This window comes from Gadus chalcogrammus, chromosome 8 (assembly GCF_026213295.1).
Source record: "Gadus chalcogrammus isolate NIFS_2021 chromosome 8, NIFS_Gcha_1.0, whole genome shotgun sequence".
In the NCBI taxonomy this organism is placed as follows: domain Eukaryota; kingdom Metazoa; phylum Chordata; class Actinopteri; order Gadiformes; family Gadidae; genus Gadus; species Gadus chalcogrammus.
Window position 1 is genome coordinate 4,152,883 of NC_079419.1, and position 14,479 is coordinate 4,167,361.

Consider the following 14,479-nt stretch of genomic DNA (forward strand, 5'->3'; position numbering starts at 1 on the left):
TTCTATTTTTTATATATATATATTTTTTCATTTTCATTTTCCTTTATTTTTTTTTGAGAGAGTAGCGACTTGCCCCTAATGACCAGTCGCCACTAGTCATTCTGACCGGGGAGTGGACATTTAGAATTGTCGGTCCTCCTCATTTTTTTCCGGTCAATGACCGGTAATAACCGACAATGGAAACTCTGCTATGGAGTGGCGATGTCAGGCCCCTTCCGGTAGAGCTCATGGGACCCATAGACATCTTATGGGACCTATGAGATCGAAGAATATGAATGGGTGTCAATGGAGAGAAAATAATTATTTTCTGGTCCCAGTCTTTATATGCCCTGGATGACACATATGTTTTTTTCTGGATTTAAAGGATAATTTTTCATGCAAAGAGTTTGGCCGTTTATTGTGCAATTTTTCAGATAAAGGCTGTAGAGAAAACACAACGAGAAAGACTACAGGCACGGTCCAATAAATAATGAACCTCATCAGTGCTTTATGGCAAACAATCGCAACAAAAAACGCCTGCAGAAATTCTCCGAACCCCGCTGGTCTCAGCATGATTCGTGAACAGTAGGCCTATGTCTTCTGTCATTGATCAATGTGAGGACATTAACCACGATGATTAAATTAAAATCAGAGGGGAGACAAGAGCAATGAAATCATTTTATTTTATTATATGCCTTGCGACGTGGCGTTGGAATCGTACATTTCGGCTGCACGTGTATTTTTGGAATTTTAAATTGCTGCAATAAATTAAGTTGTTGACTTCTGGTCGTCAGGTCTTTGACGACATTTAACAGTATTCTATGAGTAACATATCGGCGGCAACCAGTTTTGGGGTATTGCGAAATTGCGCCAGCTGGACAATCCGTGGTATTGGATGTGTTTTAATAAAACGCATCCAATAAACGGAATGTCCGCTGGTGACGCCACTGAGGCTAGTAGGCTAACGATGCTCCAAGCACACCCATACGAGTCGAGTACCCCTAGAGTCCTCCTTAGCTATACTACGAGCGTTTTCACGTTCGTTACCAACTATGCTTTCGGGAAACGGGGCCCATGCCATTGCCAAGTAATCGTGTTTGTTGCATTTAGGTTTGTTATCGTTACCAAAATGGGTGCGTTCAGAGGATGGAGCTTTACTTTGTACCTTGTGGTATGCTTTATCGGTGGAATGTTTGGTTTCAAAATCAATTGATTCATTCAAGCACATGGTCAATATCGATTTCAATTCAGTTTATTTAGGCATTTATAAATAAGAACAGAAGGTTATAAAAAACAATATAAAAATTTGTGGTGTCATTTGAACAGACCTCTCAAAAGGCCAACAATTAACCACATTCCATGTTTGGCTTGACCATTTGTCCGTACCCCAACATCAAACCGCCGCCAAATGTTCATTCAACAATTCCATGCATTCTAAGTTCCCCTTTTTAATATTATTTTTAATATAAATAAAAGTCAGTGCATTACTACATGAAGAGTCCACAGAAACAAGCCATACACAATCCCAAACCTTTCCCTTATATGCAACCATATACAAGTGTTCACCCTTGTTTTGAGTTTTAAAAACAAAACAAAACCTTCTACTAAAAAGCCTTCAAAAAGGTTGAGCGTTAACAGAACCTCAAGCTATAAAAACAATCACCGAATCCTCAGCTTGAAGCTCCCTGGATGTTCCGCTTTAAAGTGGCCTACAATCTGAATGTGTCCCGACTTTTGTCTTCGCCAAACCCTCTGGTGGACGTGTGGTTTCATGCTCCCATTGGGGGGGGGGGGGGGGGGGAGAGACACCTCCAAGAGGGTTCCCTCTCTCCCTTTAGGCCCCCCCACCACCCCTCGTACCACAGGGGTCGGCCGGCCCCCCCCACCACCACCCCTCGTAGCACAGAGGTCGCCCCGTGAACGAAGGCCCCTTCCTGGAGCCTCGGTGCCTTACTTCCAGAACAGGATGTTCCAGAAGAGCAGCCAGCAGGGGTAGACCAGCAGCGCGGCCAGGGGGTAGAGCAGGGAGCCATACAGGGCGTGGTCCAGGATGCCCTGGGAGATGACGGACAGGTAGAGCATCCAGCCCTCCTGCAGCGTGACCGGCGTCTCCTGCAGCTCCTGGAAGAAGAAGACGGCGAAGAGCAGCGTGAGGCCCGGGCTGAGGATCACCATGACGACGGCAGACAGCGTCCTGGAGAGGGGGGGGAGGAAGAGGGGGGGGGGGGAGGAAGAGGGGGGGGAGCGGTTAGGTCAACAGGTCCTGTTTAACATGCAATATATTTTATTTATTTTTCCTGGTAAAGGACACTTTAACTACAAACTTAGATTTTTGCAACAAAAGTACTTAAAATATTTAAAATAAAACATTTTATTATTTAAAATAAAAATATTTAAGAATATATTTAAAATCAGTCCATCATTGAAACGTCCTGTGTGTAGAATCCAGAACTAAATAGCGGCTATCCAGAACTAAACACCCCCCTCACCCCACTCTGTCCAACGGCCGCGGTCGCCTGCACTGTGTCACGGGCCAGTAGGCGTTTCCACTTTTGCAAAGCATCCACACTAATTTCCCCTACACAGCGACGGCACTAAAGAACGAATCACATATGGATCGTAGTCTACCAATGAGGATAACATTGGGATCCTCATCGGATACCAATGTACAGTAGGGAGTTGATACTCCCTACCGACCTCCCCCCTAACCCTAACCCTAGAAGGGAAGGGGGGGCCCTTCCCTACCAATGTTATCCTCATTAGTTAGACTAGTTAGACTAGGACCCATTTGTGATTCCTTCTTTAGGGCCGCTGTTTAGGGGAAATGAGTGTGGATGCTTTGCAAAACGGGAGAGCAACTCTGAGCCCAAAACAAATGTTTACCCGTGTTCCCAGAGAGCAGTCTGACTGTTCAAAGCTACTTCACAAAAATGGCGGCCCCCATGGAAGAGAACCCTCCACTAAAGACAGAGGGCTCATTCCAAGTCAATGAAAAACAACGATACCCTACTTTAAAAAGGTTGTATCAGCGATTCTAGGCCGAAACATAAATGATCACATTCATCTGATCTTTCCTCCCGATCCGCTAGCTGCCCGCCCCCATAAGCAGGCCGTCAAAAAACGCATCTCTGTAGGCAGCCTGTGCTCAGAGATAGCGCACAAAAAGAAAACGGTACTACCAACCACTCCAAACCAAAATAAACAGTATGCCAACCAATCAGCGACAAGGGATGGGTGTTGCGGGGTTTTGCGCTGCGTTCATGATAGTTTTAGAAGTGACGTCACCCCAACATCGCTGATACAACCTTGAATTGGTTTGAAAGGTTTTGTTTGCCCTGTTTGTTTGTTGTTTGCGCCGTTTGTCTTGTCCTTACTTTAGCATTTAGATTAGCGTTAACGTCAATCTTTCGTTAGAATTGGAACTTTGTGTTTATATCCTGCGTTGTTCCACTGCGGCTGGGCTGCGTACGGGGGATTAATTAAGCTGTATCTAATCTAATTAGGCGCTCGTTTACACCCACTAACAGACCCCGCTCGGGGAATACTTACTTGGGCACGTGCGGCGTGATGAAGGCGGCCAGCGGCACCAGGCTGAGCGCCAGGATGAAGCCCAGGGAGAAGTTGATGAGGGCGGTGCAGCCCAGCAGCACGGCCAGGTACAGCACGGCCACCAGCTTCAGCACCTTCCAGCCCTGCTCCGTGCCCTCGCCCGCCAGCAGCCTGCACAGATCAGTCAGAGAGGCAGACGGTCAGTCAGGCGGTCAGGTATGCAGGCGGTCAGGCAGTTGAGGCCACTGTGGTACGGTGCAGTTTGAGTTAAAGGGGTGATATCATGCTTTTTTAACTTTTCCCTTTGCTTTGGATGTTATACATCCTATATATCCTTATATGGTCATCAATAATGACCCATATAAGGATCTGTGTCCATATATGGACATATGTCCTTATTGATGACCATAGAAGGACGTGTATCCTCAAATGGACCATAAATACACGTAGGGCGTACATAAATGATCAAAACACTGCGGTTCACTATGTGGCGGGTTTGAGTCCCACCCTACCGGTGTGTGTCGCGGGATCGAGTCCCCCCCTACCGGTGTGTGTCGCGGGATCGAGTCCCCCCCTACCGGTGTGTGTTGTGGGGCAGGGCCAGGCCCGCCGTGTAGATGGCGATGGCGGTCAGGACCACGGCCTCCGTCTCGGACACGGGGAAGTGCTCGACGGCGAGCTCCTGGGAGAGGACGGGCAGCGTGTAGAGGGCCACGCCCGTCAGGTGGCTGATCACCAGGGGGGTGAGGATGGAGAGGACCCCCGGGCTGGCGGGCTGGGGGGCAGAGAGGGGGCACAGGGTGAGGAGAAGGAATACTGAACACACATAAAATAGATTCATGTTATTTATAAAGTAATATTCATCAACATTATTAATACTCCATTAAAAATTAGATGGACTGCTTTTGTAAATTGATGAAAAAAAATGCGTAGACTGAATACACATAAAATATATCCATGTTATAATTTATACAGCAATACATATATATCAACATAATTATTAAAACGTATATGGATTGCATTTATACAGCGCTTTTCTAACCAGTGGCCACTCATAGCGCTTTACATACTGCCTGGCATTCACCCATTCACGCACACACCGACGGCAGTGTCAACCAGCCAGCTCATCTGGAGCAGTCAGGGTGAGGCGTCTTTTTCGACACTCAAGCTAGCAACCTTCCGGTTACCAGCCAACCCTCTCTACCTCCTGAGCAACATGCCGCCTCTAATACTACAGTAATGACTGAATATTAAGTAGTAGAAAGCAGTTGTGTTTTCATCCGCTGCCACAATGCTACTCATGGTTTATCTGTGCACAGGATGCACCTTAACCTGCCAGAATAGCGCCATGTAGCGTATGAATAGGATCCCCCTTCACATGGTCAAATCTTCCCACAAGTGGATGGTCGAACCTGCGTGTACAGTTCCCCAGGACCAGGTACCATGACGCGCCTCTCAATGAAGTAGAAACACCGGTCTTAACATGCGTTTAGAAGAAATAAAAGGAAAAAACACTGGTTTGACTCACCACCACCTCGACGCCGTCTTCTGTTGTTCTGGTGGGCGGGGAGGACAGTTGAACCCACAGGTCTAAGGCCTGGACACGCTCAAGGTCAAGGCAGCTAATGGCGGTACGAGAGCTGGGAATCTTGTGTTCATCAGTGCATCAGCAACATACATAGGACATTCTGAATAAATACTACACCTAAGCAGCTTTACAAGTTACAAAAAAAAACTGCACACTGGTCAAGGTAGCCGTAGCAGTACGAGATGTTTGACTCGGGTGTTTATCAATGCATCACGCATCAGCAACATACCCCTCCTACTAATGCTATGTAGTACGTCCTGGCACTTAATGTAGGCACTTATTGCATGTTGTACTGAGTCGGGTAGGATCTTATCCTAGCTATCTCTGTTGTATACGTGGAATGGGTTACCTTAGAGATTGTTAGTGCTTGGCACTTGGCTCTCTGAACATCCTTACAGTACCGACAGGGAAGTAAAGTTGTTTGTCTTTCTTCTGACAAATGCACTTATTGTAAGTCTCTTTGGATAAAAGTATCTGCTAAATCCCCTCAATACAGTGGGACGTCATCAATAAATATTTCACCACAACAGCTTCACAAGTTACAGAAACCAAAAGGCCAGAGATGGGAACGCCGGAGGCGAAGAGGTCGGGAAGGGCGGGAGGATACACGAAGCAACAGGATGAGCGCCAGCAGGCCGAAGGCCGGCATGTAGTAACCGATGGAGACGAAGCGGGTCAGCGAGGGCATGAGGTAGAAGAAGTACGACTGGTGGAGGCGCTCCAGGAGGTTGTTCAGCTTCCGGTACATTCCTTCCAAGAGCCTGGCGACGGAGGGGCGGATGAAACGCAGGAATCAAATTTAGAACCGCACCGATCTGGATTGGTAGCATCACTTTTCGGATTCACAATTGCTTTTGTTACATTCTTGTTGTACACCTATAAGTACATCCACAAAAGGTATAATTATTTTTTGCTTGGTACCTCAACAGCCACATTGCAGGTTTAGAAAGTAAAAAAATTATAAAAAATATAAAAATGGAGTGGCAGAAGTTTAAAGTGATCAAGTGGTAGTGGTACCAGCTAGGGTTGATTCTAGTGCAAAATGCAGCTATTGTTGCATCTATTCCCTAAACTAAGACTGTTTTTTTTAAAGGTTTTCTGTGGGAGCGTATTTGAAATGCATTTGAGTTCCGGTGAAAACTAGTTTTGCCTGCATGTATGTACAGTATTTATGCACGTATGTCAAAGATGGCACCCATGCACCATGATCATCCCTGGAAGGAGGGATCCCCCCACTCCCCCACAATTAAGGAGTTTGGTCTTTCCCTCTGGGGGGCTATTGTCAGGGGGCTGTCATATATACACGCCTTTTTAAGCCCTTTGAGACGACCTGTGATTGGGGGCATCACAAATAAAAGTAATCTACATGAAGAGACTGCCCTCTAGTGGTCAGACATAAACACGCAGTTCCAACCAAAGACCTCAGAAGTGGCGTGCCCACCTGCCCACGGTGGTGGCGTCCGTCTTGTACGGGCGGAAGCTGTTGACGCCCTTGATGGAGGCCGCCTCGATGTGGTAGCGCAGGAAGAGCCCGTGGTCGCCCCATGGCCGGCTGCTGGCCTGCTTCAGCACCATGAGCATCATGGTCTGCACCGCGTGGCTGTAGCCCGACGTCGTGTCCCAGTCGTTCCTGGGGAGCTGCGGCGGAGAGCGAGGGGAAGAGAAGACGGACGTCCATAAAACCGATACGGCTTCGAACTCGATGAGGATTTATGAAAAAAAAAAAAAAAAAAAATTTTTTTGGAAGAATAACTATTTGTTCTGTGTTGTTCGTCCTGGCACTAAATGTACGCACTTATTGCATGTTCTTATCCTAGCTGTCTTTTTAGTGCTTAGCATCGTAGTGTCTTATCCTGGCTATCTTTGTTGCATGCGGGGGTTGAATGGGTTAACCTAGTGATATTTAGTGCTTTGCACTTGGTTCTATGAACCTTTTTTCAGTTTTTTTTATTCTACACGGGGAACAGAAAGAAAGAAACCATTGTTTCATTGACACTTAAAACCTCATTTTCGAATGCCAGTTCTCACACAGCCATTGTAGGCATGAAGACGTCTGCTACCAAGCTTGTGTTAAAATAAATAAATGGGCATTCCTCAGTGATTTTGAGGAAGCAAGAGGCGTGTCTGCTCCGTATCTGTCCGTGGGGATTTCTCTCAGGTCCGCACGGTCATCAGAGAGCGGGGTCACTCTTGGGAGGGCTGGTGACGGGCAGCGCACGGCTCAGCCCCGCGCAGGCAACCGCCTCCCTCTTCTCCTATGAACGTCCCTACTGAACCGCCATTGATACATCGTGGTTTCTCTTTCTCCTGACAAACGTACTCATTGTAAGTTGCTTTGGACGAGGGCGTGTGCTAACGGCCCTGAACGACCAGCGTACCCCCGCGCCGCCCTCTGACCCGGGGCCGTTACCTTGCCCTGGGTGGTGCACAGGACCCCTATCTTCTGGCAGAAGGCGTAGAAGAGGTTGGCCAGGTCCAGGTTGGGCAGCTGGCCGTTGAGCCCCTCCAGGACCAGGTCCAGGCTGGTGACCACGTCGCTGCTGAGCTCCAGGGAGAGGGCGGCCTGGATGGAGCCGCCGCGGCCCTGCAGCGGGGACCAGTCCATGCCTGGGGCGGCCGAGGACCGGGCGTTGTGTTGGGGGGGAAGGAATGTTCCATGTGGATTAGATAAAGGGTGGGGGTGTGTGTGTGGAGTTGTGCGTGTGTGTGGAGTTGTGTGAGTGAGTGAGTGTGTGTGTGTTCGTCTAGTAGTGTGTGAGAGTCTAGTGGTGTTCGTCTAGTAGTGTGTGTTTGTGTGTGTGTGTGTGTGTTCGTCTAGTGGTGTGTGTGTGTCAACTGATTATACAGACTTTGCATAAACCGTGCCCAGCTCAGCTACCTTTGTGGTGTGGTGGCCTTTGTGGTGGTGAGGTAACAGGGTTGTATATGCATGCCCTTACCTGTGGTGTTGGTGTGGTGGTAGCCTTCCAGCCAGGCCTGCATGCCTATCAGGTCATGCTCGTTGACCAGGAAGATGATATCCTTGGCCCAATAGATCTGACCTATTGCAAAGCAGAAAAAATAAAACGGTCAACCAATCAGGAAACTCCAGGAAGTGTTGCGGGCCACTGCATTCATGTTTGATGATATGCAAATGGTTACCAGTGCTGTGTATTTATTACTGCTCTGCTATTTATTTTTAATCCCGTTGTATTTTTCACAATCATCAACACACACACACACACACACACACACACACACACACACAAACAAAAGAAAGACGTATACAACTAGTTACAGATTTTTTACTGCTCTGCATTTTCTTAAAGAGCGTATATATAATATACATCTTATATTTGTATCTTGTATCAAACTGCTTCTGCACCATTGTCACCTTTTCATTTCACTGTATACTCGTCTGCATGTGACAAATAAAGCTCTTGGATCTTGGATCTCGGCTGATGGTGAATGTATCACCATCGGCGCATGTGGCTCAGGTTGCGCGGGTTGGCTGATAACCCGAAGGTTGCTAGATTGATCCCCGGCTCCTCCTAGCGAGAGTGTCGAGGTGTCCCAGAGCAAGATGCCTGACCCTGACTGCTCCTGACGAGCTGGCTGTCGCCTTGCGTGACTGACACCGCCGTCGGTGTGTGAATGTGGGCATGAACGGGTGAATGTTAGCCAGTATTGTACAGCGCTTTGAGTGGCCACTGGTTAGAAAAGCGCTGTATAAATGCAGTCTGGTTACCATTTGCAGATGCACCGTCCCTCCTCTCAGACAAACGGAACATACTCACTCCTGAAGTACTGAGCCAAGCCGAGCAGGAGTCCCACTGCCTGGTTGTTCTCGTTCCCCGGGCTGCAGGGCGCGCTCAGCACCAGGGCCTCAGTGCGGGGGGCCCGGGGGGCCCGCAGGATCCCGTACACGTTGGTTCCCTTCACCATCTGGGAGGGGAGAGGGAGACGGAAGAGGGGGGGGGGGGCGATTAAGGATCTCCCACTCGGTCGAGATCCAATTGCAGCTGATCGACAATGTGGTTGTACTCTGTTGCTAGGTGACGTTTAGCCGTTACAAGCCGTTTGAAAATCTGCCTTTTTCCTGTGTTTTAATAATAATAAATAATAATAATACATTTAATTTAGAGGCACCTTTCAAGACACCCAAGGTCACCTTTTAGTGGGCGTGTACTCCTTGATGTTTCTGGATAGATCTGATGAGCAACATTTGATACAGTCCACTGGGTAGGCTGGTAGACTGATCTACCCAGTGTACATCTAGGTGGACACACCCGCTTGTGACGTCACTAAAACACGGGAAAAGGCAGATTTTCTGAACAGCTTGGACTGGCTAGTCACACCCACACCTGGTGGTATAATATAACCCAACCCCTCACCACATATAGACGCACATAAATGCATGCCACTACAAACCACAGTTCTTATGGGGGTTCGGCTACCTCAGGAGGTAGAGTTGGTTGAGGTGTCCCTGAGCAAGACACCTCAGCCTAACTGGTCCTGACGAGCTGGCTGTCGCCCTGCATGGTTGACTTCACCGTTGGTGTGTGAATGAACGGTTGCAAGTCGCTTTGGATAAAAGCATCTGCTGAAAACCCCTGAATGAATGAATGGACTCACGTATCTCTCCTTGTCTTCATCTGGGAATGGCAGCTTGCGGGAGAAGCGCTGCGTGTAGACCTCCAGCCCTCGAGCCTGCATGGTCCTGACCAGCCAGTCCACCGGCATGCCTCTGTAACACAACAGAGGGCCGTCTTAATTCCAACGATAGTTGAGGGGCGCCCCGGTGGCTCACAGGTACAGCGCGTACCATGAAGGCTCAGTCCTGATCGCAGCCACCTGGGCTCGACCCTACCTGTGGTCCTTGGCTGAATGTCCTCCCCTCTAACTCCCATCCCTTCCTGTCTGTCTCACTCTATCACAAAAAAACATGAACATTTAATAATAAATAAAAACTTGCTGAGGCGGCGACCAACATTATATCATACATCTTATATCATACATTATATCCCGTCAGAGGCAACGTCTCAACCTTACCCCGTTTTCTTTTTATGCGCGGCAAACTCCCGGCCGGTGGCGAGCGCCCGCTCCCCCGCCGGGAAGCGCTCCTCCACCATGGTGGAGCCCATGGCGTTCTCCGACATGTACGTCCGCAGGTTGAACGGCTCGAAGGCGAGGCCCATGAACCAGGCCACGCCCGCCATGTAGCAGATCATACTGAGAGAGAGAGAGAGAGAGAGAGAGAGAGAGAGAGAGAGAGAGAGAGAGAGAGAGAGAATTATTATACATTTGTTAATTTTTTCCACAGCATTTCCAAAACAATACACCAAATATGTAAAAAATGATGAATTTATCGATAGAATCCTGTCCAAAATGATGACTTAATAAGTACAGACATATCTGTGCACACAAAGAAAGGGAGAGTAACCGAGACCGAGAGAAAATATATTTTTTTCTGGTATGTATATGGGGGAACAAAATATGGTGCCAAAAGAAAAAAACGTGATGTCTCACCAGATCGGGGCATTGAGGCGGGTGAGCATGCCGATCAGAGCACGCCTTCTGTTGGGGTCTGACAGGAGTCCCATGGCGCTGTGATGATGCTACTCCCCTCGCATTGGCAGTGTCAGGATCTGGGGGAAACAGGATACACCGACCTCGTCAACACACTCACAGCGAACGTTTACTTTTACAATCAACCCTGCACGAAAAGCAATTATGTTGCCATTGTATACACGTTTAATGTCAATGGGATCGATGCTTTGGTGGAGATCATCGGCTGCCATTGTCATCGTATCGATTGGTCGGAAGGTGGAAAGCTAAGCTAAGTGGCGCTGTGTACGATTACCAGCCATAGTAAATGCCAATTTGTGAATACATGCCGTATGATCGATATTCAATATTAACATATATCATCTTAAGAATACTGTTCCTACCGAATATTGGGTTGCATTTACGAGATTCGTTTCCACCGCTGCAGCATTACTCCTCGACCCCTTCCTTTTTCCTGGAGGACCACTGCTTCGGCGGACCGACTTCCGGACATGCGCATGTCAAAGGACGTCTGACAGCCTTCTTCTTCTTCCTTCTCTTTACCTTGGGCGCCTGGACTACTTACTGTTTACGATGGCCCCCTACGGTTGACCAAGTGAATGCAGATTTCTAGCGAATAAACGATAACAAATAAATAAAAAGATAATTTAATATACGAGTTATAGGCCTATATACCCCGACTACTATAGAATCAGGGGCGTAGCCAGGATTTTATTACTGTGGCCAGCGTTATATTTGGGGTGGCACTTGATTGTCGAGGGGGGTATTTTAAGTGCAATATTTATTCAGAAAGTCGGATTATAACACTTTAAATAAGAATGATAAGTCAAAGTTTGATCAAACTAATGGTGCATATATTTCAGCTTTCTTTAGACCGTTTCCGTTCAGGATTCTTTTTTCTTTTTTTTCTGGCTACGCCCCTGTATAGAATCCTCTAAATCCTGCCCCTTTTCCCCAGTATCCTACTCAGCCATTCCATGTTAATCTCTTTCTTCATTTGGGACATAAGTTTTCCCCAAGATGACCAACCCGCTCTCCAATTCAAACTGCTGTACAATACCATTTAGTTTCCCTCCAGCTCTACACATACTTCCACCCATGAAAATCCTATTCAACAACCTTTCTTCTGTTCCATCACCTCCACATCTGGACGGCCTACCAGCCCCCACCATGCCGGGCCATGACTGCAGAGTCCAAACCAACCACTCTGTGAATTCCTTCCCTGATCCCTCAATGGACTCAGTAGCCACGTCCATTGCCTTATGTTCAGCAACATCCAGAGAAATACCGTCATTGAATCTAGACTCAACACTACACTGAACAGGGGAACACAAAGAGCTCCCACATACCTGAGGTAGGATCACTGAACCCATCTGTAGATATACATTTGAAAGCCAACAAGCCGTTTAATAGCCCACTAACATCAATGGCTGTAATGAAGCTATGGATCAGTTATTATACACACATGTAGCACACACCAGAGGTGGTACACATTGTTGAAGGCAAATCTTAAAATCTTGCAATAGATTTGATTGCGACACTACACATGATTCTACAACACATATGCACCTCAGTCAAAAACACTTTTATATAAAGTACGATTTATTTATGTAGCAGTGGAAATAAAAAAAAAAGAATCGAAATAATAATACATGATGAAAACACATAAACATTTGTCGATTCCTTTTTAACCGAGGTCCCGTATTCTCTCCCAGCATATGGCCCCGGAAACAACAAAGCCTCAAAGTCCTCTCCCCTCTCCGTCGTCGCCGCCGCCTCACTCTCCGGTGAGCACGGACACTTCCTGCAGGTGCCGCCTCACCACCTCGTCCAGCACCTTGCTCACTCCCTTGCACGCCGTCATGGCCGCGTCCATGAGGGCCTCCAGGTGGTCCTGGTGAAGCTGCGCGTCCATCTGCAGCAGGGCGATCTGCCCGCCGCGGGGCAGCAGCGCCAGGGCCAGGGAGCTGCCGCTCTCCTCGGCGAAGCAGAGGTCGGCGAGTGGCGTCTCGTCCACGAAGCCCACCGTGCAGGCGCACACGTAGTCCCGCATGGGGATGCCCGCGTCGATGATGGCCAGCGTGGCCGCGTTCACGCACACGCTGTAGTTGCCGCCGTCGGCTTGCAGCACCTGGTGGGAGGGGAGTGAGACGTTTGGAAAACCTGTTTGGAGTGAACGCTTGTACTGACGCGTCACACGTCTACTATGCATTTACACACTTTAAAAAAGGTCCACCTAGATGTACGCTGATAGAGCATTCTGCCCAGTGGACTGTAGCAAACGATGCTCCTCTATCCGTCATAGATCTAGGTGGACACGCCCACTTGTGATGTCACTAAAACAGCAGATTTTCAAAATGGCTTGTAACGGCTAATAACACTCACACCTGGTGGTATAATATGGGACCTTTAATATACTAAGAATTACTGGCACTAGGCCACTTTATTATTTATAGGGTTAGTGTACTGTTTATATTTTTTGTATTTACTTTAGCATTTACTTTAGCATCTATTTTAGTTTTTTCCTTAGCACTAGGGTTAGGGTATTACATTGTCATGTATCTTGTATTTTTATTGTATTGCATCATAATATAGTTTTATCTTATCAGTATGTGTGCAACATATTTGCATCAGTTAATACAAGTAAGTGATATGACCTCTCTTTGAAGCACCGATGTAAAACATGACAACTGCTGGAATGAGAAAGTGCTTCGACCTTGACGTAGATGTCGATCTGTGAGCGTGGGTACAGCTGGGTCATCACGGCCGCCTCAAACGTCTGCTTGAGATGGAGGCTCATCTCCGTGGATTTGCGGTCTCCGTGCGGCCTCCTCTTCCTCTCCGCGGTGCTGAAGGTGGCCATGCTGTACTGACAGTTGATGACAGCTCGGTCGTGGAGGGTTCGATTGCGGGAGCCTCGCATCTGGGGGAGGAAATACAACCGGACACGGTTGTGGTCATGTTTGGCACCGATCGCTGGTACATCTTTGTACGTTCACCCCTGGTCAGGCCATGAAGCCTATTCTAGCTGGCTGTAGAAGGCAGATCCAACACCTTGTCTTTTTCCCACCTTCACGAAGTAACTCATCTCTTAGCTTGTGCCTACAATTAGCAATGTATAACTGGATCACGTCATCATACATAACCATGTTAAGACCTCATTGGATCCATCAAAAAAAGTTGCAAGCAAAGCCCAAAACTCCACACCGACATACAGTAGTACAAAAAGTGCATTGCTTAAGTTCAGATATTGTCAGCTGGTGACACGCAAAATCATTCAGCACTTTCACTCCACTGACAACTCTAGAAGTCATATTGTCTGGTAGGTGAACAGCATGTGACGTGCCTGCTATTAACGTTAGCTCCTATCAAGTCCTCTCAACGGTCCAGTGCGTGTGACCGAGGCAGCTAGCTGACCGTGGACCGTCTCTACCCACCTCATGAGGTCCGTACACCACCGCCAGACCTCATGGGGTCCGTACCCCAACGCCAGGGCCTTAACGTTAAGGGTCTCTGCTCTCTACCCACCTCATGGGGTCCGTAGACCACCGCCAGGGCCTTGGTGTTGCCCTGCTCTATGTACGCAGAGCCGTCCGCCTGGGCGAAGACTCCCATGCGTGCTTGCACTTTCCGCAGCTCGTTGGCTTTTCTCCCATCCAGGCGGTATCCCTGGTCCGAGAGGAGCTCAAGTCCTGCCATTTTTTTTTAAGAATTGAATGAGGGGGAAACAAAAACACATGTGCCGACTTCTGGTACTACATTACCCATAAGTCTACAGGCGGTACGGTAGGTCCAGAGGGACAACTGCGGTTTGAG

General features: G+C 48.0%; 2 protein-coding genes and 1 non-coding gene across 3 annotated transcripts; all 3 read right to left on the reverse strand.

The window, feature by feature from the left end:
• Positions 1-1,057: 1,057 nt before the first annotated feature.
• Positions 1,058-11,178, reverse strand: gpaa1 (glycosylphosphatidylinositol anchor attachment 1). Its single transcript, XM_056597016.1, has 13 exons — positions 11,047-11,178; positions 10,625-10,743; positions 10,148-10,327; positions 9,731-9,842; positions 8,893-9,040; positions 8,056-8,157; positions 7,527-7,723; positions 6,558-6,754; positions 5,724-5,877; positions 5,057-5,125; positions 4,107-4,303; positions 3,529-3,699; positions 1,058-2,173 (listed from the first exon to the last, which is right to left on the reverse strand). The coding sequence occupies exons 2-13, from the start codon at positions 10,696-10,698 to the stop codon at positions 1,930-1,932; spliced, it is 1,845 nt and encodes a 614-aa protein (XP_056452991.1). The 5' UTR covers positions 10,699-10,743; positions 11,047-11,178; the 3' UTR covers positions 1,058-1,929.
• LOC130388406 (small Cajal body-specific RNA 8) lies at positions 7,235-7,365 on the reverse strand. The gene has a single exon (XR_008896431.1). It is a non-coding gene; the product is annotated as a small Cajal body-specific RNA 8 (non-coding RNA).
• Positions 11,179-12,094: 916 nt separating the features above from the next.
• On the reverse strand, positions 12,095-14,458 carry exosc4 (exosome component 4). Its single transcript, XM_056597024.1, has 3 exons — positions 14,192-14,458; positions 13,380-13,586; positions 12,095-12,794 (listed from the first exon to the last, which is right to left on the reverse strand). Exons 1-3 carry the CDS (start codon positions 14,360-14,362, stop codon positions 12,441-12,443), a joined length of 732 nt encoding a protein of 243 aa, XP_056452999.1. The 5' UTR covers positions 14,363-14,458; the 3' UTR covers positions 12,095-12,440.
• Between the last annotated feature and the right edge of the window lie 21 nt (positions 14,459-14,479).